Genomic DNA, 24,750 nt, shown 5'->3' on the forward strand with positions numbered 1-24,750 from the left:
ATCTTGCACCTTTGACAATAACGGGCCAAGTTTTAATTGAGCCGGCTTTCTATGTACAATTAGTTAAGGCATAAGGAACATATAAAATGGAAGCTTGTATCTAAGCCTCTTTAAAAATTATAATATTGTTAATTTAAGGATAGTTTATATAAAAGGAACAACACTGTAAACATGAAAAGAAAAGCCTCGTTAATTTTGCTGAGGCCACTAAAGTAGTCAGACATTGACAGGAACACAAAGAATCAACTATTCCAACGCGACAGAGAGCACCAGGACTCACACCGACACCGACATCGCATTCCAATGGTTTGTTTATGGGCGACGGCAATCTTCTTGCCCACACCCCATTGCGCATGTGTGGCGCCGGTGGCGCCCGCTAGGGGCGCTCCGGTTTGTTTGTAAACATGAGTTGGTCTATAGTAGCTATTGCAGTAAAATTACTAAGAAGGACAAAGGTGACAATAGTCTGAAGTCAGAAGTAGCGAAAGTCGTTCCATTTCAGTCCATTTGTTGGCGTCAGTCACATGCTCAGGGACAGACAGTCTCCTGAAAGAAGACAGGGTAGCTCACCCGCCCGTGGACGGAGTCGAGGGCCTGGCAGTAGGTGCGGGGATCCGAGGCCTTCATAGAGACGGAGTCCAGGGGCTTGGCCAGGCAGCAGCACTTGGTGGGCGCAGGGAAGCGGAGGTCATACTGCACACAGGCACGGCACAGCACTGAAACCATTTACACAAAACGTGTGGCAATCGTTTACAGCTCTCCATGTCTGTCTCCTCTCTTTTAACATAGAACATGTTTTTGGCTCGGGGCGATTCTGAAGAGAGATGTAATGTTACAAACAAGATGTAACGGTACAAACGAGATGTAACGTCACAGACAGGGCATAACACCACAGACGAGATGCGACATCACAGACGGATGCGACATCCCGTATAGATGTCGCAGCCCCGACGGAGCACGCACCCTTCTCCCACTCAATTCAGCTGTGAAGTTCATCACATTATGTGACACCTGCGAACATATTCTACTTTTGCGGAAGTGTAGCTGCAGCCTAAGCCTTTTCTTTTTAATATTTTTTGGGTTGTACAACTTTTGTTTTATTAGGACTTTTAAGCACTCTTAAGAATGGTCAGTGCTCTACTTTCTTCCCCCCCCACCTCCTCACTCGAAGCCTGCGATGGGTACGTGATTCCAACGCAAATTCACAAAACAAGATCGGACTGCTAGCCTGGGAGCCTTACCACCACTTCCATCTTGATGTAGCTGCAGTTGATATTTGTGTCCGCCTGGGAGAAAGGAAGGGTCGGTGGCACGCCGCCATTGTAGCTCCCTGCATCGAATGCATCAATCAATAAATATGCGACAGAAGCAGAAATGTCTGTCACCATCATGGCTATTTTATCAAACTTTCTTACTTCCCCAGCTTATGCCTGGTCACTTAGGTAAACTTTCTGGCTCAATATGGAAGAACTGCTATGCTATAGTCGATGACAGGTGGCAGCTCCATAACTCTTTCCGCTTTAGCAGAGCAAACGCTGAAGAGAAGGCCACCTCCTCTCTAGCGTTCGCTCAGCAAAAGTGGAAAGAGGTGGGAGGAGCTTCTACTTTACTTTTAACCTCTCACCAACTATAAAGCTATCAAAAGCAAAACACAGGACCATGCAGAAAATTCCTAAAGGCTCTTGGAAGTTTTGAATTCCTCCTTAAACTTTTTATACCTGTTATCACGATTTCCAACAGCCCGACTGCACCTGCTTTAGATATCTGTGAATAAATAAAAACTTCCAACAGATTCAAACACCAGCGTATCTGTTACGACATTCAAAACAAAGGGCAATGTTTGAAAAACCTTAGTATTTTAAAATGTTTTTAGACTTGTTTTGATGAACCATTTCAGCTTCATGACGTGCGCTTCCCCAACGACATGGTCAGGGTGTTTAGCAAATTATTATTTTGAAATTCCCTGACTTTTCCAGGTTTTCCCTGACAATTTCAGATGAAATTCCCAGTCCACTTTAGAGGCGGTTAAATATATAAGATCATTAAAATGCAACGCATTGAGCACTGTGAGGATCATTTCGCACGGGCTTAATCCAACTTGCATACTTCAAAATATTCGGGTTCGTCCAGTCCGGATTAAACGAGCCCTTTCTTGCCGCCGACATCGTCAGTGAAGAGGCCACTTCCAGAAACATGATGAAAACACGACGCTCAACCACACACGTCAATAACCGAATGGCAGCATGGCCGCCAGATGTAACCTTTTCGGATACTTTCGGCTTAAGGCTTGGATTGGGGTCTGCGGCCTTTCCCGTTTATTACTAAATCTAGTAGCTCTAACTGGATCTAGTCTAGTGTCGCGCCCTCAATCCAATCCAAGGCTTGAAATGGATTTGTCAGCTGTTCCCTTTGCACCAGGCAGCACACTCTACATCGGGTGAGCAGAGCCCGTGCTCCGCTCTAAGCAGGGTTTATTGCCCATTTTTTTGCCCCCAAGTCCTCAAGTCTTTGCTCAGGGCACTTGACGGCATTTCCGGCTCATTTTCCCCGACTGGGCTCGTTTTTTGACAATGTCCCCGACAATTCCCTGATTTTCCCCGGTAATTAAACTTCCCTGATGATTCCCGGTTTCCCGGTCGCTAGACACCCTGATGGTGCCGTGCGACAATATAGCTGATACCGCTTTTCCATAGACCGGCAGGGGATAAAGGAAGAATTAATTCATGCAGGTTTTTTTTTTAAAGATTTTAGCATTAGTCCTGTTCATTCATTGGTGCATATAATATTTCATTTAAGAAAATGCAAAAACATTCTTGTTTTGTATTGCAATACTATTCATAGACAAAATATTGCAAATTGTCCTGAAATTGAGTTGCTACGTGAAGCGTTCTTGGTATGGAGCTAGTAACCCCCAGGCATTTCTTCTTGAGCTGTGCCTCCAAGTCTTTCCGCTCCTCTCCCCTTCATTGACTGGATTTGCATATAGGTCGCATGACGTCAATTTACCCGCTATATCTAACAGGGAAACTGAATTTCTGTAAAGGTCACGGGACATGACGCCATGCGAAGTCATTTTTCCAGCTAAATTTAGCAGGGAAATTCACAGTTATGCTTTTTGAGGCTTCACTTCACCTGAGAACCTAGTCTATAAACGTTTCACGTTAATAACATTAGAGAGACTCAAGAAGTGAAAAAAGCTTATTCTAGGACTTAATTTGGAATGCCAGATTTCTTGTTATAGCTTCAGCATTCTGAAGACATTTCTTTATTTGATTCAAAATTATTCGAATAGTGTGGCTATTCAATTTATATTCAGTTTGATCAAAACAATCTCTATGGCACACGTCTAAACTTCACTTCATCATAAGTGCAAGCGACGGCAAAGCTAGTTTGTTTGTGAAGTCCGTGCTTTGATCATAGCTGCCGTGCATGCACGCTTGTGAAGTGCAAGTGCTGTCCAAAGGAACATCCTTGTGCTTGTGGTCTCTTCGCTCGCAGCACGTAACATTAAATGGAGTTTAGTCAGCGTCATGCCTCAAGAGTAAAGAAAACTATCCAGTTTAGTAAGGGGCTGTGAGTGTAACATGTACACTGTAAGACCATATGAGCAGGAGTGAGCAATTTGAGTTCAAACCATACTTGCAATTCGCAGAAGCTGCATATGTTGATCTGTCAGAGAAGCAAAAGGTCAATGTCTAATGTCTGAGGTTTGCAAAACGGTAGTTGTTAAGGTCAGGTGGTGTGATTGGTACTTCTAAAAGAGCCTCCAAACATCCTCTGAAAGCAGCCCACGTTTTGCACAAAGACTATGTTATTATTAAAACGTCAACAGCTACTCCTGTGTCTGTCAGGGGTCCCCTTCTGAAGTACTTCCTTCCAGCCTTTCGACTTTTATGCCTTATTTCATCTAGCTTTAGACCTTTGAAACCTAAATATTGTTTAAACTTCACATGCCTATAAAAGAAAGCATGAGGGACATAGCCGCATCTCTGAATGCATCCCCAAGGATTGAATATTAATTCCGTGGCAGTTCTCAGACCTTTTCTGATGATTTATCAGCTTCGAAGTGGAAAGATCCAGTTTGTAAATGATGGCAACCGCGGAGATAGAACAAGAGACAATTATATAGCCTAACCTTTCCTGGGCTTCTTCATGGCATTGGCAGACGACGTCTCGGGGCTGGCAGACGTGGATGAGCACATGCTCACTTCATCAACATCCACGTGATCTTCCATGATGCGACGCTTGATCCTTTGACGGCTTTTGACACTGGATGCGATGCTAGAAGCATGGTGCAGCACTCTCTCTGCAAACAAAGCAGCACAGATGGGCTGATCACCAACTGTAGACATGAACTATTGGTTCCGAAAAAATCAAATTGGACGTTTTAGTGATTTATACAGCGTAAAGTTGGTCTGCCAGTAGGGGCGACACTGGTTCACACTGTAGATGAGCAATTTTGCCAATGCAGTACGACTGCTAACCTGGGGTCTTTAACTTGCTCACACAGTAGTGATACACGACTGCACGCTGGTATGATGCTCATCCAGATCGATCTATTGGTTCCAGACGGTTACCTAAATACAAGAAGACATAAGTGTATATCTTTTAACCACACATTATTTATTTTTAAAAAAATTTACCTGTAAAAGCTTGTAGAGCAACAAGAGAATTCTTGTGATATATATTATACATTTCTGGTCTGGTTTCATATGTGAAGGTCAATGCAAATAAAATTTTTCTTTACGGTCTCTTTTTTTAATTCGAGCTTCTGCAGTACACCAACCAGAACTATGGTTATTGATAACCCAAGGATTATTCTTGGACTCTATTTCGACCCCGGTGACTGCAATCTGGATGGGCATTGTACCAAACTGCAGTCATACTACTAGTGCATGACACAAGTTAAAGACTCCAGGCTAGCACTTGTACTGTAATGGCAGGCAAATTGCTTACCTACAACATGAACCAATGTTGCCGTACTTAGAGGAGAACCAACTTCTTGCTGTCTGATTGCTCAACATCTAATTTGCTTTTCTTTGTTCTGGACATAGATCCAAAGGAACATCTCGAAAACCTAAAACAAGGGACAAAAAGAGGGACCATCCTCTTTTTGTCCCTGGTCTCAGATTTCTAAGATGTTGGAAGTACACCAGCTTGCCTGTATATTCTCTGTTATTCCTTCCAAATAAGGCTTACCATAAAATCCCGAAAGATGCCCAACCCCGAAAGGCAACCCACCCCTATTTTTGGCTCAAAGTTCTATTTCTTTTTTTTTAAACACCGAAAGATAGTTTATTTTTAGTAATCATACTGTTCAGATCAATGATGTCCTTGGTGTAAATGCGTCCAGTTAGCTATGGTGGGATATAAGCGAATGAATATTTCTGAGTAGGAAGAACGGTCATCTTTGCTTCATTGCCCCTCGCTGCGATAACAAGTTTGCAGAAACAAATTACCTAAAATATCTTCTTTTTTTTTTTTTTCAACTTTTCTTGACTGCACACCAAAAGTTAGCACACTCCTCATTTTCACCCAATTTTCTCTCGATTTTAGGTGGGCTATCTCTTGGGATTTTACAGTATGTAAGCAACGTCAGAAGTGTGAAGATTTAGCACTGATCAATATGATGCAATGAAAATTCCTAATGATAAACATCTCCACTTAGCCCTCAGCTGGTAGAGTGTTCAAAGCAAGGTGTTGAACTGAATTCTTATCGAAAACCGGAGCAAAATGGGAACCAATTAATAACATAAATTAAGCATTTAATATTGAACCCGAACTGGAACAGAACCATAATCTCATGTGGTGGTTACCGGTTCATTGGAAAACAGTTTGGCATAACGAAATGTAAGCCACACCTACTTGTAGGTGGCAACACAAAGTCTATTAAATTTTCGCGACGGTGGCATCAGCGGTGCAGTTTTGATTGAACAAACAGTGCCGACGTGGAAACAGCTCAATAATGATGGAACAAACAAAAATATTTCACGTCTATGTGCAGCAAGACTTGGCATCGGCAAGTCGGCGCAGTGGCATACGCTTCTATGGTTTGCTTCACCTTACCATGGACCGCGAAGAATGCCACAAGCCACCTGAGCAAATCCATTGCACAAACGGTGTCATGTGCCCTTCCGGTCGGGCGGCGCAACGTGAGGAGCGCAAAGTCACGTGACAAGCTACGAGCTATGGATTGGCGCTGGTAGCTTGTAGTGTCCATCGTGGAACATTGTAAGGTGAAACGGAGTATATCTCACTATGCCAAAAGGCTAAAGAGCTATTCTTTGTGTGCGTTTTTCTTTTCTTGCTATACATCAACAAAAAAGGAAGCAAACATAAACATCAAAATAAAAACAAAAAGTCGACAACCGTCTGCTTGTTTGTTCAGCGGTGATAAAATCCGGAGACGCCACGAGGCGAAGCAGCGATGAGCACGGCCGACACCGTGGTGCCAATAGCCAATCACCTGTTTCTTTTTATATCTTTTTTTTTTTAATTATTTTTAGATTGCTTTTCATAGTCTTTTTTTAAATCTCAGTCGTTTAAGCAAGGCGTTTGGGAGTGCGAACTGGGTACTTTGCGAGTATGGTGTGTGCTACTGTCACAAAGTCACTTTGCATGCTGGCCGATTGACTTCACATGATGCGAGTACTGCACTTTGGTTCTGTCTCTGAGCGTTTGTATGACCACTTAATTTGCGTAGAACAGTGTTTGCATTGAAAAGTCAAGATTACCAAACGAAATCGAGCATATATGTGTCCTGCTTTCCTAGTTTCCTCAACACAGCTTCTGACGGCCTTTTTTTTTTTATGCAGATATTTTATCGAACCGGTTCGCGCTTGGTGGAACTGGTAACTGAACCATTCTTTCGAATTCATCACAGAACTGGAACCAAACCAGAAAAAATGTAAAGCTATTGAACCTAAACCAGACTGGAATAATACCGGCTCGACTCCCTGTTTCAAAGACATGTTCGGGCAGGATAAAGCAACTCCTAATGTTGTACCAAGCAGCTGTTAAAGAAGGGTATGCACTTGGGCTAGTTGGTGATCCATATTTCTGAGGGTAAAAGCGCTAAAAACAAAGGACAAGTAAAAGAAACAAAACACACAGAGCACTCTGTGTTGCTCGTTTCTTTTACTTGTCCGTTGTTTTTAGCGCTTTTACCCTCAGAAAGCTGTTAAAGGTTTCTGGTTGATTGGTTCAGCCAAGCAGATAGCTTCGATCATACTGCCGGGTGACAGGTGCACAGAGTGCATTCTATGGTCTTCAATCCAGCCTTCGTTCCATGATCTAGAAGCTCGTTTGGTGCAACTCGTGAGACCACTACCACTGCTTGTTTATGTAAATTACAGTTCCTTGCACAAAATTATCAAGAAGCACAAAGATTATGGTTTGCCAAATTCGGTATGAATATGCTTTAGGATATGAAGAATGCAACTATCAAGGTTTGGTTAGAATGTATAGTCTTATAAATTATTTTAAAATCGAAGAGGTTTTGCACACATTATTTTATGCTCATTGCACTTAGTCGTTTAGAAGGAGCTAATTAGCATATTTTACTATGCTTTTTTAAGTGTGTTGCCAAGCCCCATGAGTGCACAAGAATGTGTTCTATTTTTTTTTTCATGTGCATAGCACTCAGAACATAGAAAAACAAGCTATAACAAAAGCAACATTAGATTTATAAAAAAAGATATCAAGCACTATAAACTGTAAAAACTGCATCCAGTTCTCGTAAATAATTTTTTAAAAAATGTTCTCCAGGTGCGTGTCTTTTTACAATATTGACAGCAAGCTTTTGCTTTATACCGACACTGCTAGAAAACTACCGTTGCAGCTTCAAGTATGATGGAGTGTGCGTATGGGGAAGCACAAACTTGGACAGTGAAATACAATGACTGACTAACAGCACAAATAAAATGCAGATCAGAAACACTCCCATATTTGAGCTGCGCAAGTTGTGCAAGCATACCATCATAAAAAGAGGCCTTTCAATGTCTGATTACATGCTGAGCAATACACTAATAGGGTACACATTCTTAGACTGTCTCAAATGTATAAAAAATTTCAGGTAGCAAAAAACATTTATATGCAAGAAGTGTTTTTGCGCACAAGGTTGATTTTTAAATATGGCTGATTTTCTCCCTCAATGGCCTCAAGACCTTGGTAAAACTATAAAAGAAAAAAAACTCACAAGAAAAAGAAAACAAAAACAGGCAACATTTTAGGAGGAGTCATAAAAGCTAATGACATCCAGCTCTCGCAAAAGGAGAGCTTGCTCTTATTTCTTTCACAGACAGACTATCGTTAAGTTATCCTTCCTTACTGTCAAATACCTCAGAAAAAAAAAAAATTTCAGGGTCTCAGAGTCACTTTAATACATGGGCATGTATTATGTTTACTTTAACGTTTTTTTGTGGTAATGCTTCTTCCACTGTGGTATCATTTTAAGCATGCTCCTAGTCCCTTCAATGAAGCCCGTCACTAAATTTATATCCAAGCACATTCTAAAGAAGCTGGCAGTGTCTGAGGTATTATAAAATTTATCCCCAATTCAAACATTGAGGCAATCATGAAATCTAGATACATACCTTTATGTACTGGAAAACAAGACAAGTCAGCATGATGTTCACAAGAAAAGAAGCGAATTTAAAATCTTGCAAATGCCTGGGTAGGCGTTTGCAAGTAGTAAAGTTTTTTTCAATATATTTACCATCGTCATGTTCGTATTCCTCTGGAGAGAGATATTCTAGATCCTCTTTACATGTCATCCAGAAAGGACCATCCTCTAAAAATAAGGAAAATTAAATGCACAGTAAACTGGGCAGAAGACTGTGCTTCTTTCACGTACCATTCATATGTGAAACGGATTGCCACCAACAACTGTTGCAGACACATCACCCAATACATTTAAATCAGTGCTCCTTTGTAATTTATGCACTTCGGACAGTAATATATGTGACGAAAATATATGACTAGTAAAATCCCGAGAGATGCACCACCCCAGAAAGTTAACCCACCCCTGTTGTTGGCTTGATTTGCTATTTTCTTTTACACACCGAAAGATAGCCCACTCCTAGTAATCGCAGAGTTGGGATCAATGATGACCTCGGCGTAAATACATCTAGTAAGCTGTGGCAGGATATAAGCGAACATTGATGACTGGGAAGTACAGTCATCTCTGCTTTATTGCCCCGCCGTGATAACAAGTTTGGCAGGGACACATGATCTTAAAGTAGCATTCGTTAAGACTTTTCATTATTGAACACCGAAAGTTAGCCCACTCCTTATTTTCACTTAATTTTTTATCGATTTTAGGCAAGCTATCTCTCGGGATATTACGGTAGAACTCCCAAAAAAAGAAAAAAGCATGGCAGCAACAAGTTCTGAATAAGTGTGTGAAGATAGCTAGCTCAGTTAAAAAAGGCCACCACAAGGCCTGGCTCAGCCTCAAAATGTTCAATTACCAAAAAGAATAAAGGTAAAAAGGCGTCACATATGAGCTAAACCCTAATAGGCACCCTGCAGATCTAACTCAGTGCCGACTCTAGGAGCGACCTCATCGGGAAGCGACCTCAGCAGCTGCTGCTCGACTGCGATGGCACACCGGAGGGATATTGCAAGCTGGACCGCAATAAGGTACGGGCTAAGGGGGTTGCAGCCCAAAGGCCCCGACCCTCGAGGGGCACCATGCTCTAGGTTAGAAAAAAAAAGTCTTTTTAATCAGAAAATTTTAACATAACAAAATATTTTCTATAATAATATTAAAGAGAATATTTTGGACAATATTTCCACGACATTCAAGAAAGAGAGGCTTGAAAAAGATAATGGCACTGCAAATGAAACCAAACAACATTTTGAGCGGCAAGCTTCTTTGGCTGGTGTACAGAAAGGCCCGATAAATTTGGCGTGTCCGGCACCTCATGCTACTTCGCGTCTTTTCAAAACGGTTTTAAGCAAAAGAAGGTGCCAAGGAGCTCCCAGCCTTCTGGGATTTTCCATCCTTCTTTAGACAAAGAAAAGAGAAACATTGTAAATGCCTTCACCCACTGTCCTACTCGAGCTCGTGCTTACTGTTATATTTCGTACAAACATACATTTTTGAAGCGCAACCTTTGATGCTCCTTGGCGGAGGGGGCAGAGCGGCCATCTACGTGGCGGCCTCAGTGAAGTTTTTTCTAATTGAAGACAGAAGGAAAACCTAAACCATGTGTTTTTTTTGGTTGTTGTTGTTGCTTTGTTATGGGGCCCTTTTTTCACATCCATTCTAGGAACATCAGTGGGCCTTTAAACAAGCCGGTGTTTATGCCGAAAGCTGCACACATGGTTTTACTTCTCAATGTGTTTACCACCTCCACATTAAACTTTTCAGCGAAGCGAGGACTTTTGGGCAACGTGGAGAATGGTCTTTCTATAACAATGGGTTTAAAATGTTCCTGCTCATTACAAGCCAGAAGAAATGACTTTGGCCTTCCAGAAAAAAGTTACATATTAAAACATTCCAATGAACTCGCAAAAAAAAAAAGCAGAGGAGATTTTTTTACAAACAACAAATGGGCGACATTTTTAGAACACGAAATTGCAAAAGATATATGATTGTGCTACACTAAAAAAGGTTTGGCAATTCTATCCCAGAGCGCTTATTACAAAGTGAGTCGTGGCAGTCATTAGATTGCGGCGTTCTGTACAGCTATACATAGTAATATACTTCAAGAGATCACAGAATTTTATCCACTTTTTGAGTGATAACATTACTTAGGGAGGTACAAATGTATTATTTAGGCTTTCCGAAAAGTACTGTGTTAATCAGTCATATCATCATCATCGCTGTCGTCATCATCATCATCACCATGATGGCCTCAGGAGCAACCCTAGCCCAGAGCCTGAAATCTTTTAATCTGGCTCTGATTGCAAGGTCGACATGCCTGCTTCTGCTACCATATTGGCAGAAGCAGCATGAGCGCGGCAGAGCTCTATTGCTCTCCCTACACTGACTCAAAAGTGGCCGCGTGCGGCGCTGTTCGCTGGGGAATCGGTAGGGGTTCCTAGCAAACGCAGAGTGCCCATAAGCGGTGCTCTGTCACATGCCAACCCGTGCACATGCCAACTGGCTTCAGTAAAACTACTAGCTTATACGACCTTGGTCAGATCTAAACTTGAATTTACTTCATCCATATGTCACCATGGCAATCATATCTAACTAACAATCTTGAATCCGTTCAAAACAGAGGTCTTCGTTTTATTTACTCTGACTACTCCCCATACACTAGCATATCAGGATTACACAAATCAGCTAACCTTGACTTACTTTCTTTACGTCGAAGGGTGTCACGTCTCACTCTTCTTTACAAAATCTTTTACCACAACAACCATCTAAAAGATTCTCTACTATCACCTCCCTACCGTATTTTCCCTCGTTTTGACCACTCATGTAAACTGCGCTCAATTACTTCGTCATCTGTCTCTCATAAATGTTGACTTTACCATCTGCTATTGACGATTGGAACTCATTACCTGACCTCATTGTAAACATGACTGACACTAACAAGTTTGCTGCAGCCGTCAACCTCTTTCTTTCTGAATTACAAGTATAGGTTGCAGCGTGTTTTTTATTAACTATTTTTGTTGATGTTTTTATTGTGTTCACTCCCTTGTATAATGCCCCCTGGGGCCCTCAAGGAAAATAAATGATGATGATGATGATGCCAATGTAAGTGAAACAAACCAATCCATTCTGAAGTGGAAGCATTGATCAAGGCTGCACACTGGCAAAAACAAAAAGTGCCACGATAGTGCCGTTTTAAAAAAATTAGCTGCTTTCTTTCATTTTTTTTATAATCTAATAGAAAATTGCAACAGGCTAATTTAGCTCAAAGGTTCTCCTTGTCCAACACTCAACTTCCATATGAAGCGGGGATGTAACAGGCGTGACCACAAACAAGCATAAAAATATTGCAGTGGCTTAGCTCGGCTATGCGAGGATATGCGTAGCGTGAGCTTATGCGCACAAAATGAGAGGAGCTATCGAGCGGCTCCGGTGCAGCGTCACTCTTGGCTACTGCGCAATGGAGGGGCACAGCTGGGCACGTGGCGGCGCCAGTGCGTCTGCCGCGGCTATGACATCACTCCTCTGGAATGCGCAGACCGGCGAGGCGGCCACGGCGGCGGCTTCGCGTGGCTCTCATGAGCCGTGCTCATTATGCGGAGCTCCGCCACACGCTCCGCATAATGAGCACGGCTCATTATGAGGGCCACGCGAAACTGCTCAGCCTCGGCCAGCGCAGCTAACACTACAAAATACAATTTCTAGTTGCAGTCCTTGCTTTTAACCGAACCACATCACCGGCTGCAAGCATTAAGAATTCTAAATTCTTAAAAGTCGATTCAGTAACTGTGAATATGGCAGCATTAACTATAAAATGTATGAAAAGGTGGAAAAGTTAATGCTTCATAAGTGTTCGGAGAATTTCCTACCATTTGCTCGTTGTAACTACAGCTATAATTCTAATGCCCAATTTAGGGTTTCAGTATACAACACACAAACAATTTTTTTGCTGCTTCGATACATGACACTCAAGTAAACGTGATGACCCTGGCTGCCAGATATATACTCAACTTAGCAATTAATATATTTAGTTTCACATGCATCAGAGATACAAGAAGATACTGTGCAATGGAGCATGCAGCCCCAGTAGTACTGTGCTAGATGTAGCAAGAGATACCAGTTGGAACTACAACAAAAAAAAGCCCATTTAGTTTGTAGAATAGGTATACTCACCGGTTGCACCTGAAGTTGCTGTCACTCTGATGTTACCCAGGGCTCCTTGTGCCCCTTGGCTATTCCGTACAGGATGGCTGTTCTCTTTTCCGCTCACCACCATGGCCGTGATGGCAAGCACTTCGTCAAGAACCCCAACAGGAGTGCCAGGATCTGCACTCTTGAGGACGCTGCTGTCCTCGAGAGGAGACGCCTTCTGAATTGTCTTTTTGGCAGACGGAACTTTGCCAGCATGGTCCGGAAAAGAAGCTCCTTCCCCAGGAGACGCGGGAGCGACCCCGCCATCTGCTAGGCTCTCCTCCTCAAACAAGCGGTCCTCGAGACTTTTGTCCGGGAACTCACGCGCCGTGTCTTCTGTCATTCGCGATGATGCCAGGCTGCTATGTTCTGAGGACACTTCGTCCCCTTGGAGGGAAGACGGGTCCTCCGAAAGAGTATCGTCTCCCGCGCCGCTCTCATCCGACTCTCCCGTGGCCTTTCTCGCAGTCATCTGGTGCCTTCGTCTCTTACGTCGTGCACTCAAGTACAGCCCGTAGGTGCCTCCCCGAAAAAACCTTTTCTTGTGCTTCTTCTGGTGCTGATGCACACCCAACTTGTTGGGGTCTTCGATGGGACTAGATCTAGTAACCCGGACACCCACTCTGTCTGCCGCTTCCGAAGCTACAGGAAATGATTTTCTAGCCTTGTTAACACCTTTCGATCCTGCTACCAGACCTGCCCCAGATGCCACAGGGTCGTCGGCGCTCGTGTTCCCTTCCATCACAAAGGTGGCAGCGGTGCTGGTGCCACCACCGTCTGGCGGTGCCGGCGAAGTCGAAGCCCTCCCCACCACGGTAGTGAGCATCTTCTTGAGTTCAGTCACCCGAGGCTCGCAGCTCTTGGCAGCACGGCCCCCTCCGGCCTTGGGGCTCGGCTCCAGGTCCTTGTTGCCAATGGCCATCTTGAGCTGGGCCTGCTTCGCATCTCCTTTGGATGGAGCGGACATCTTGGCACGCCCTTTGAGCATCTCCGTCGCTGTGGCGGGTTTTGGGATGCGATTGGAGCCCTTCCGTGAGCTCGGCGATTGGCTCGGGGATGGAGCTCTGATGGGACTACTCGCGGGGTCGCCCTTCTTGCTGGATGGCATTTCAGCTGTGCGCCAGTGGCCTCCCTGTTAAGTCTGTCGTTCCACAGGTTGTTTGTATCGCGACAGTTGGTTTCCTATGCTATGGATCCAGCCTTAGCTGAAAGGTTTATGCATTTGCGCCGATGGAGTCCCGTCACTCTTGACTGGAGAAAAGGAGGAAAATCCTGCAAAACGATATACAATGTCTCATTCAGCACTTGGTCATGTATGGCTACCTCCAACTTCATATCTGTGACCATCCATAAAAGAAATGCATTAGATGAACAGATTTAAATAGGCACGATTGCTGCACGAGCAAGCAGGCTAGCGAAGTCCCGTGTAGGGCTCCAGTCCTCCCTGCCGTTCAGAGCTACCCAAGTGGGCCAAACGCTGGCAACACTGGCTTTCTTTAGCGCCAGACAAATCGAAACGGGCGCCCTGACCAAAATAGCAACGCCTCGCATCAAGACGAACAGTGCAGCATTTCCATGCATGCGCGTAAATAAGTAACATGTTACGGCATCGAAGAAGACAAGTCAACAACTTCAGCCCGTTGACCCCTTGCACAGGTGTCATTAATTTATACATCGAATCGCCGCCACTCAGCAGCAGTCAACTGCCTTCACTTCACGCTCTAGCTACAGTTCCAAAGGAAGACGCTAATACTTCCTGCCTCTCACCAAGATTGCAGAATTACAGTGGAGGTCAAGTGACTGTTACCTAATCCAGCGGCGAGATAAGCTCACCCCCGGCGTTACAGAAAACTCGCGCAACACATCTCACGGGCAAACACACGCTAACCACAAAACCTGATTAAGCCTGCCCAGTTCGTTGTACGTCTACAACACGGCAGCAAGGACGATAATCAGCAATCGGATCAGACATTTCAAAACTAGGGAAATCTTACCCGGTTAAAAAACACAAGCGTTCGGTTTGGTCGCCTTCTGCCTTCGACTCCAATGTTGCCAGATGGAAGACGATCCCAAGTTAGCAATAAAGGCGGGAAACCGGTGGCTCCTGATTGAGCGGCTTGCCCCCATGACGACACGGCGAGGTCGGCGGGGTGTGTTTCTGAGTTGATAAAGCGAATTTCATTCTGGCTCAGTGTCTTACGCGTGAAGAATGTGAGCTGCGCCGACTCATTTCATGCGGAGGAAGGGCGGGAAACTGGGAAAAATGCCGCTACCTCCCCAGTGGCTTAGTTTGTTTATTTTTTTGAAAAGCTGCTCCCAGTGGTGCCGGGTTGTGCCGGGTGGGCCGTGTTGTTCGACATTTAACAGCGCACGTTCGACACATAATAGCGCACGTTCTTCAAATACGCAAAACTCCAGTAATTAATTAGTCATTAGTTGATTATAAAGCAGGAGGTTAGACTGCCAGAAACAACATTGTAACCCACTGTAGATGAGAAATTTAGCCAGTGCGATACGCGTCGAAAGGGGCAGGGGTGGGGAGTCAGCAAATCCCCCCAGGATCCCTGCGTTCTGCAGCGCGAACTTCCGCTCCAAGTGCTCCGAGCTGGTGTGCGCCAGCCCACTCGGCCACCAATCGCCACAAAACTCCAGTCTCGATGCGCACTCAGGGCACGGTTCGGCCAGTTCAGAGTGCACCGTGTACCTACGGAGAAGCCGGCTCAGTCGTTCGGTGGTTCGGTTTCGATCTCACCGAATAGTTGGCGACCTTACGCATAGGTGACGCCACTAGTCTGTCGAATGAGCGTTCGGCGACAAGATGTTTTGGTGGCACCACCTCGCGGGTACTCTCCTTTGAAGGAGCGGGTAGGATGCGAGCAGACGACGCGCTATTATATAAACACCATAGCACTATGTAATGGCTATGTTCGTTTATGACGATTAAAAACTGTTTATTTAATTAAGGAAACCTCTGTAGAGTTTTGTATCCCGGTTACACACTGATAATTCGTGCGATGTTCTTGGGTAAATTGTGTCAAGTGTGCTAGGGAGCTCTGATTTCCCTTGTACGAACTACGCGGGGGCATCTAGGCTCCCTAGGGGCATCGGGTCTCGCGTCCTTCCTGGTGAAATCCGGGGAGGGGGGCGGGCAGAGCCCCCCCCCCCCCCCCTTCCCCCGGGCCATGATTCTTACCGAGACGACGCTGTTTACGTGCCACGTAACGAGCTTCTAGTAGTACCATGTAAACAAAATAACCCACACAGCGACGGACACAAATGTACCTCCTAAAATAAAGTACTGATAATTGCCGATGTAAAAAAATTGCGCAACCCCCCCCCCCCCCCCCCCCCCCCCGGGAAAATGGAAAGTCTACGCCGCTGCATCTTACGATACTTACGCATCGTGCCACGTGTCTGTTTATGAGGATGACTTTGAGAAGATTGCGTGTCCTGAATTGTGGCCAGCGGGTTGCCTTTTTAGGCTATTCTTCGGTCGCCTCAGGCTTAGCGATGAGCGTAGTAGTGCGAAGTCCATTCAAAAACCGGGGGAAGGCTTTGTCGCTCCTTTAGACTTTAGCTAGAAAGTTTAGCTAGAAAGTGTCCTTTAGCTAGAAAGTGTCCTCTTGATGTTCGATCCTGATATTTTTCTATTATAATTGAAAATTGGTTGCACGACCAAATACCTGATAGCGACGTTTTCCCTGGCGGTTTTTATGTATTTCGACGTGATCGAGTTTCTAGAGGAGGGGGAGATGCTCTCCTGGTGAGGTACACCCTTTCATGCATGTTCATTGCACATGATCAGGGATGCAAAATGGTTTGGGCGTCTATAAACTTTGGTCGCCAGTCAATGCTTGTTGGAGGAATATACAGATGCCCCCAAGCTAATATCGACGTTCTTCAAAGTCTATTCGAGTTTCTTCAAACCAAAACTAAGCAATTTTCTCGTATTATATTGGCTGGTGATTTTAATGTTCCAGATATAGCCTGGGAAAACGTAACACCCAAAGGGATCTGTGAACATTCAAGACTTCTTGTCGATGTTGCTTTTAGCTACAATTTAGGTCAGGTAGTGAAAAGTCCCACGCGCATGTCAAGTGGTGGCGAGTCGCTACTTGATCTTGTATTCCTTATCTGAGATTTTTACCAAAAGTGTACTTGATGTCTCAATCGCAGAGGGCATATCTGACCATGAACTAGTTGTCTCCGACCTCTCCACTCCGCAATCTGTGTGCATGGGAACTGAAGAGAAACGTTATCGTTATTTCAATCAAGCAAATGATGTCGATATACTCGATTTCTTGGAAGTAACCCTCGATCGATTTCTTGTGTTTTCCGAGACGAACGGGGAGTCGGTAGATAAACTTTGGCTTTTTTTTTTTTTTATCTCAAGCAAGTAGTTTTTACATGTGTCGACATGTTCGTCCCTGAGAGGTCAGTTAAAAGAAAGAAACACAGTCCGTGGATGACGCGTGATATTTTACATCTAAAACAAAAAAATAAATCGAATAGAAAGATTATATACAAATTCAGATCGTGCCCTGGTGCGCATATCCAAATATAATTACTTCAATATCAAAATGCACAGCTTCCTCAAAGAAAATCCCAGAAAGGTTTGGGTGCATTTCACAAAAGAGAGTGTAACAATTAAAGAGATTATTCATAACGGGCTGACACTTGTCGTTGAACAGTGTATCGCTAGAGAGGTTAATTTTTTCATCTGTGTACAGTCTTGATAACTCTGTCTTGCCGTCATTTACTTATGACAGTTACGGAAGCAGCGACTTCGCAGTCACTACGGAAGGGATCTTCGATAGCCTTCTACTGTTAGACATTAGAAAGTCAGGTGGACAGGATGGAATTTGTAACGCTTTCCTTAAAAAGTACGCCGAATAGTGTTCCAAGTTTCTTTATGATATTATTCTTGCAGTTTGAGAACGGGTCAGGTGCCACAAGATTGGAACGTAGCCAAAGTAGTATCTATATATACGAGTGTTGAGAAAAGAAGCGTTGTCAATTATAGACCTGCATCGTTGTTCAGTACATGTATAGTAAGGCTCTTGAACATTTTATTTTCAAGCACATCATAACTTTTCTAGAATCCACATCGTTTCTAATAGATGAACAACACGGGTTTCGTAAAGGGTGCTCAGCCGTGACACTACTACTTCCCACTGCAGTAATCGATGATGATGGTCAAGTTGATGCTATTTTCTTAGATTTCGCAAAGGCATTCGGCAGAGTTTCCCATCCCAAGATACTGCTAATAAGCAGAAACAAATAATAGATAATAACAACCTCTTGGCATAATTAGACTCTTACCTTACTAATTGAAAAGAGTTCGTGTCTGTGGCCAGTGAAGAATCCATTGAATTACCGTGCTATCTGGGGTGCCCCAGGGATCGGTACTCGGTTTATTGCTGTTTTCAATTTTTATCAGCAGTCTGAGAATAAAATAACGTACCCTCAATGTCGGGTTCTTTTTTTTTTTTTTTTCTTTTTTTTTTCAGATGACTGTATATTGTTTTCCGAAATGGATTGCGTTCCTGATGAAACATGTTTAGATGACAGCCTTAAAATTATTTCTTTGTGGCGTCAAAAATGGCAGATGGACTTGAACGTTAAGAAATGTGTGCAAATGACACTAACGCTGAAGATGAAGGTACCGCTTTTTCCCCCCTATACTATAAATTCCAATGCGTTGGCAGTGATCCACGATTACAAGTATCTAGGCGTCACAATTACCTCTAATTTAAGCTAGTCCCTTCACATTGGGCAGCTTGCTGCCAAAGCGCCTAGAAAGCTGTGGTCACTGCGGAGGACTATGATTCACTGCACTCCTGGAACAAAGCTAACAGCGTATAAAACTTTAATTCGTCCTTTACTAGAATATTCTGACATATTATGGGACCCGCAATCGTATATAAACCAGTTGGAGGAGGTTCAAAGAAAGTCTCTTAGATTCATTTACAATTCACATGGCCAAGAATCACACGTTTCACTGTTGTAAACTGCGTCTGGACTGCCTGAGTTGTCATGTCGAATAAAAGTAAATCGCCTTAAATTTCTACATCACATTATACATAGCAAAACTTGTTTAAAGTTTGACGTCTATCGTGAGTTTAACTTGAGCCGTGATACCAGGCAGAAGCACGAGAAACTAATTCGTAAGTTTCGTTGCAGGAAAGACGTTTTAAAATATTCCTTTTTTCCGCAAACTGTTTGTAATTTTACACGAAAAGACTGACCTGTGAAATACACCTTTAATGAAAATTTTAGATTGCTACGTGCAGGTGTCGAGTTTTGCAGTCCGTTTTAGATCGAGTCTGGTGACTTGGGACACCCTACATATATATATATATATATATATATATATCAGGGTGTCGAACCGGAACCGAACCGGCATTTTTTCCGGAACTGAAACTGAACCCGAACCGTTATATTGTTATCGCGATGAACCCGAACCGGAACTGAACCGGAAAAAAATAACGGTTACCGGCTCATGTCAAAACGGTTCGGCCACGCGCTGTTGACAATGAATGTACTATCACACACACCTCGCTTACATATTTTTCTTCTCCACTCAGTCTTAGGAATATAAACGCTGCATCCATGAATCTTGACAAACGCTGCATCCATGAATCTTGACATAGGAACCAGTATTGCGCTGGTCGCGGCTTGCACGGAAGAAAAAGAATTGGAAACTGTGCAAAAAAAAAAAAAAAATTGCGTCACGGGATTTCATTTTTTTACAATCTCGTAAATCCTAAATGCTGCTGTGTGCTCATTTCATAACACGTTTCTAGAACGCACGAGTTCTTGAAGCTTGCTTCGATCGGAATGAGAAAAGAAAAGGCTGTGGAGTTTGATAATAATGCATCCGGTTTGGTATAGGCACTTAGAAGCTAACATATTTGTGAGACAGCGAACTCTTCTATTTTAATATTTATCCTATTACGTCCTTCTGGCGTTGCGTTCGGTGAAGTGTTTTTTATATTCCGTATCTTGTTTAATGAAAACTTCTTTAAAGGTCTTATTGAGTTACCGAAGGCTAGTTCAAATAAAGGAAGCTGTATTTTCTTCCCACTGTTCCTTCAATTGCTTACACGCCGAGGTGGCGGGATAGTTAGCGAGTTCTACTTGTAAGTGGGTTTGTAGGGAGGTCGCGGATTTTACAGCTACTGCGTCGGACCCAATTAGATGAAGTCCGAATGCGTAAACGTCGGTGAGGTAACCTTTGAGTGCACATAAAGAAACCATTCCTGGTAGAAACCCCTGAGCCTTACACTACGATGTATCCCGTTTCGTATGTGCTGATTTCAGATGTTTTATTTGTAATTTATTTTGATGTTGCAATTTGTCATTTATAATTTCCGAACCGGTTCGCGAACCGGTTTAGCGCCCCGAACCGGTTCGCGAACCGGTTCGCGGATCGAATTAGTCGAACTGGAACTGAACCGGAACAAAATAAATTTACCTGAACCTGAACCGTAACCGAACCCGTATTTTTTTCGGTTCGACACACTGATGTATATATATATGGGTGGTTTCATCTCAAATCGTGCAGGCAAAAAGGGTCGAATTTTTAATTTCGATGAAAAAAATATATGTTATGGCGCCGTTTCTAAAAACGCAGTCGCCACAAACCGCAAGTTCGTCGGGTTTTTTGTTCTCGACTTATGAATTTTTAAAGAGGCCGCGGCGAAAAGCAGTGTTTTTCACACCCGTCGTGGGTCGGATGTTTCGCTTGATCTCCCGCCCTGGATTTTCAGTCCACATTATATTATCTTTTTTCAAGCACTCTGTGGACACATTTAAAAGGCTCCAATACCATAAAATAATTTTATTCCTTTTGCTTTTGTTTTGTAAAAATGTCAAATACGCCCCCTCGGTCAATTGTTGACGAAGTTTGACAATTAATTACTGGGGATCTACTTGGGTTACATCGATAATTTTATGTCTACGGAGAGCCCAAAACACGTTCTTTATACGTATTATAAAATAACTCGGCTGTGTAAAATATTTTTTTCGTTACGTTTACGTTAATATTATGTGAAAACCAAAAAGTACCATTTTTGAAATTGATTTTCTCAAAAAAACCATTTTTTATTTTTTTTTATTTTTTGTTAAAATGTAGATGTGATAGTTTTCTACGCGAAAATTAAGTCGAGAAAGTGCGTATTTTTTTTGTATGTTCTATATTTAAGCATCAATATCGTACAAAAACGTGTTTTTACGGCTCGAAATAGACTTGCGAATTGCGCGTCTTCACAAGCTTGGAAATAGTTTTTTCTTTTTTTCAACGTTCACACATAAAAATGAAATACAGTATTTCCACCCTGTTATATTTGTTGATTATTTAAATTTTATTATAGGCGGCAAGCTACATCGGAGGAGTTCCAAAAAGAGAAAGCAACACTTCTTAACAGACCAGCAGGTGTCGTTAATTTTTTACGTGTAGGAGTCGGTAGACGTCGTATTTATTCGGGGCCCTCATTGACCTGCATGAACGTCCCGCCCTTTCGGAGCCAGCAGATGACCACGACTTTTCGGGCTCGTTGTGTTAGATAGGACGGCCCGTGACAGTAAAGCGAGCAGCGCACCCTGTGTCACGAGGAGTGAAATGGTACGATTGTGTCGTTGACGCGGCGAACTGTGACAGCCACCCAGGAGGAGTCTGTCAGAGTATTGCACAAGGAAAAGCAAAGGAATCGCTGCCTGAAAGGATGAGGATACCACGGCCTTACAATATCGACGGTCAACAACTGTTCTGCCAGCCAAAACAACGCCGCGTGCGCGCTAAAACCGGCGGCGCGGGACAGAAATCCCGCAGACGCACACACGAAGATGGGCCGGTTTCTTTAGGGATGTGGGGAAATTTGAAACCAGCCATCCGTGCATGCGTGAAACGATACCGCCTGTTTGCCCTAGCTTCGAGCGCCCTATCCTTACCTTGAAACGGCCGTGCTCTCTCTCTCTCTCCGGGGAGATCCGATAGCACCGAAGGGTTATCTATTAAACTTGACGAAGAAAACGAGAAGGGACTGTTTAAGTTTAATTATCCCCACCAACCCGCTCGTTCTGTCCTTATAAAGGGTTATCTCTTTTGGAAACAGCAAAGCCCGGAGATTGACATTAAAACGAGCGTGTTGGTAAATATACTTGTGTTTATTCTGCCCGGAGACTAGTTGGGTCGAAGTCAGCCTCCTTGTCAACTATAACCGTTTGTGAAGAGTGGGCTTCTCCCGAGATGAAAAGTTAGCGCCGTCTGACGTGTTCTTTTGAAAAAGGGAAGGGGAAAGAGGAAGTTTGAGTAACTGCAGAAACGACCTCGAAAGCTCCTCTCCCGATATGAAGCTTGAGGCATAGTCTCGGTTACCTTCTCGCGCATCGCCTGCTCGAATCTATTCTTCACTTTCTTTCTCACAGCCACTGTTCCGCACAGCCGTCGTGGATGTGCGTAATAGAGTGAGGAACAGATTCGAGCATTATCTGGACGCTGTCATCCTGCCAGACTTCAGTGTCGTGGGACCGACTCGTGTGTGTTTCTTCGCCCCGCTGAACTTTGTTTCTCGGGTGCGGTTTTTTCTGAACGTTTTTTTTTTCAATGTTTTCTTACTAACTGTTTGTTAGCACTGTTCAGTTGTTGGGTTTATTTCTTCATGGCGTAGCTGCCTGGCGGTGATGTAGAGAGCGTGTTCGCACGCATTTGGTTACGTCCCGTTTAGGGAATGCCCGGAGGAGTTGGTTTTTGTTCTTGCCATGTGCGGCTGAGTTTTCTCGTCTTTATTAAATTTTTGATTTTTTTGTTTGTTTTACCTTTACGTGCCGTCGACTTCTTTGTCTGACTCTCCACCAGGCGTGGACCTATCGCCTTGCCACCGCTCGAACCTAAATACTTTATTTTTTTTTAACGCAATTTTCGTTAATATCGGAGTTGGGCAATTTAATTCCGATTTATTTATTTTTATTTCCTACCCCTCTCCATGACACACTCTTTGTGTGTTTCGGACCGTTTCTGTGTCACCACTTTTGTATATTACGGAAGTGAAAGGACATTCCCTGGTGACCTGTGCGATGTTCGGTGAACAAACCCCCAGTGTTTGGTTTCGGAAAGAATTGTATATAATATATCGACGATGTGGTGACTTTCTTTGTCTTAGTAATATGACAGCTAATAGCTAGTCGCGCTAGTTTACTGTGAAAGGTTTATAAATGGAAACAATACAACGTCTGTGCCTTTTGGTTATTGAAAGTCTACTAGGCCTGCTGATTTGGTTAGATATGTATCTCCTGGTTCCAGCTCTTATCAAAACATACATAAATATTCAATACCATAAAATCCGTTTACAATTGATTACAAAATGCAGAAGAAAATTCAAGAAAACTTTTTCACAATTCATAGAGACGCATGGGTCGCTATGTCTGACTTAGGTCTTGCAAAACAAAGACGTATTTTTTCCGACATTGAGGCCTAAATATCAAACATACAAACAAAATATACACTTTCTAGGCTTAATTTTCGTGTAGACAACTATCATATCTACATTTGAACAAAAAATAAAAAAAATAAAAAATGGGTTTTTTGAGAAAATCAATTTCAAAAATGGTACTTTTTGGTTTTTGCATAATGTTAACGTAAATGTAACGCAAAAGATATTTTATACAGCCGAGTCATTTTATAATACATATAAAGAGCGTGTTTTGGGCTCTCCGTGGACATAAAACATATTGGTGTAACCCAAGTAGATCGCCAGTAATTAATTGTCAAAGTTCGTCAACAAGTGACCGAGGAGGCGTCTTTGACATTTTTACAGAAAAAAAGCAAAACGCCTAAAATTATTTCATGGTATTGGAGCCTTTTAAATGTGTACACAGAGTGCTTGAAAAAAGTTAATATAATGTGGACTGAAAATCCATGGCGGGAGATCAAGCGAAACATCCGACCCACGACGGGTGTGAAAAACACTGCTTTTCGCCGCGGCCTCTTTAAAAATTCAAAAGTCGAGAACAAAAAATCCGACGAGCTTGCGATTTGTGGCGACTGCGGTTTTAGAAACGGCGCCATAACATATATTTTTTTCATCGAAATTAAAAATTCGACCTTTTTTGCCTGCACGATTTGAGATGAAACCACCCATATATATATATAGATGCAAGGTGACGGTAGAAAACAAACCAGGAGGATTTTATTCGACGTTTCACCTGAGGCAGGTCTCCGTCAGGAATCTCTCTCTCTCTCTCTCTATATATATATATGGGAGATTTCATCTCAACTCGGGCACAAATTTTGGGTCGAATTTTTAGTTAAAAAATACATGTTATCGGACAATTCCTATAATAAAAGAAGACGCAAACGGCAAGTTCGTCAGATTTTTTGTTCTCAAGTTATGAACCGTTGAAGCGGCCGAGGTGGAAACTCGTTTTTCCAGCTTATCGGGGGTGCCATATTTCACTCCATCCCTTTTCCTTACTTTTTACGCTACATCAGTATAACTTTTTGGGAACACTCTCGACATATGCTTTTTTTACGACAATTAAGCGTCTAGGTCATAACATCCTTAATGTTTTTTTTGTTTTTTTTGTGTTTTTGTCAAACCGCTTCTCTGCGACGATATTTGACGAAGTTCAGCAAGCTGTGCTGTCAGACCTAATCAACATACTTTTATGATCTTTACATCACCGTAAAGCTCCAATTAAACTCTTTCTTTTGAGTATAATTTCAATATTGTGCATTAGATATGTGATGCGCTACATGTGCCTGAAAAATGGATATTTCGAAAAACTAGCAAGTTTGGAGTTGATTTTCTAAAGAAAAAGAAACCTTTCATTTCTTTTCATTTTTATTCATAGTTAGGTAATACAGTGGTATATCAGGAACAGGGTTGGGCAGTATCGCGATACAAATGTATCGCGATAGTATTTTAGAAATACATTTCGTATCTGTATTT

The 24,750-nt window shown here is 43.0% G+C and overlaps 1 protein-coding gene and 1 pseudogene across 4 annotated transcripts in view; one reads left to right on the forward strand and one right to left on the reverse strand.

Annotated features, from left to right (window-relative positions):
* Positions 1-14,857, reverse strand: part of LOC8032474 (histone-lysine N-methyltransferase EHMT2) — a 71,014-nt gene extending 56,157 nt beyond the window's left edge. The window contains exons 1-6 of one of the 4 annotated variants that reach the window (XM_029991195.4): positions 14,794-14,847; positions 12,782-14,071; positions 8,717-8,791; positions 4,136-4,306; positions 1,242-1,330; positions 571-693 (exon numbers count right to left, since the gene is read on the reverse strand). In XM_029991195.4, the coding sequence (XP_029847055.3) occupies positions 571-693; positions 1,242-1,330; positions 4,136-4,306; positions 8,717-8,791; positions 12,782-13,907 (1,584 nt within the window). In that variant the 5' untranslated portion in view covers positions 13,908-14,071; positions 14,794-14,847. Of the gene's footprint in view, positions 1-570; positions 694-1,241; positions 1,331-4,135; positions 4,307-8,716; positions 8,792-12,781; positions 14,072-14,566; positions 14,697-14,793 lie in introns of those variants that run through there. The other 3 variants (XM_029991196.4, XM_029991197.4, XM_040499988.2) reach the window with 3 other exon arrangements.
* Positions 14,858-16,225: 1,368 nt separating this feature from the next.
* On the forward strand, positions 16,226-17,199 carry LOC121837113 (annotated as a pseudogene).
* Positions 17,200-24,750: the final 7,551 nt, after the last annotated feature.

This window comes from Ixodes scapularis, unplaced genomic scaffold (genome assembly GCF_016920785.2).
Source record: "Ixodes scapularis isolate PalLabHiFi unplaced genomic scaffold, ASM1692078v2 PGA_scaffold3__209_contigs__length_174095766, whole genome shotgun sequence".
NCBI classification, from domain to species: Eukaryota; Metazoa; Arthropoda; class Arachnida; order Ixodida; family Ixodidae; genus Ixodes; species Ixodes scapularis.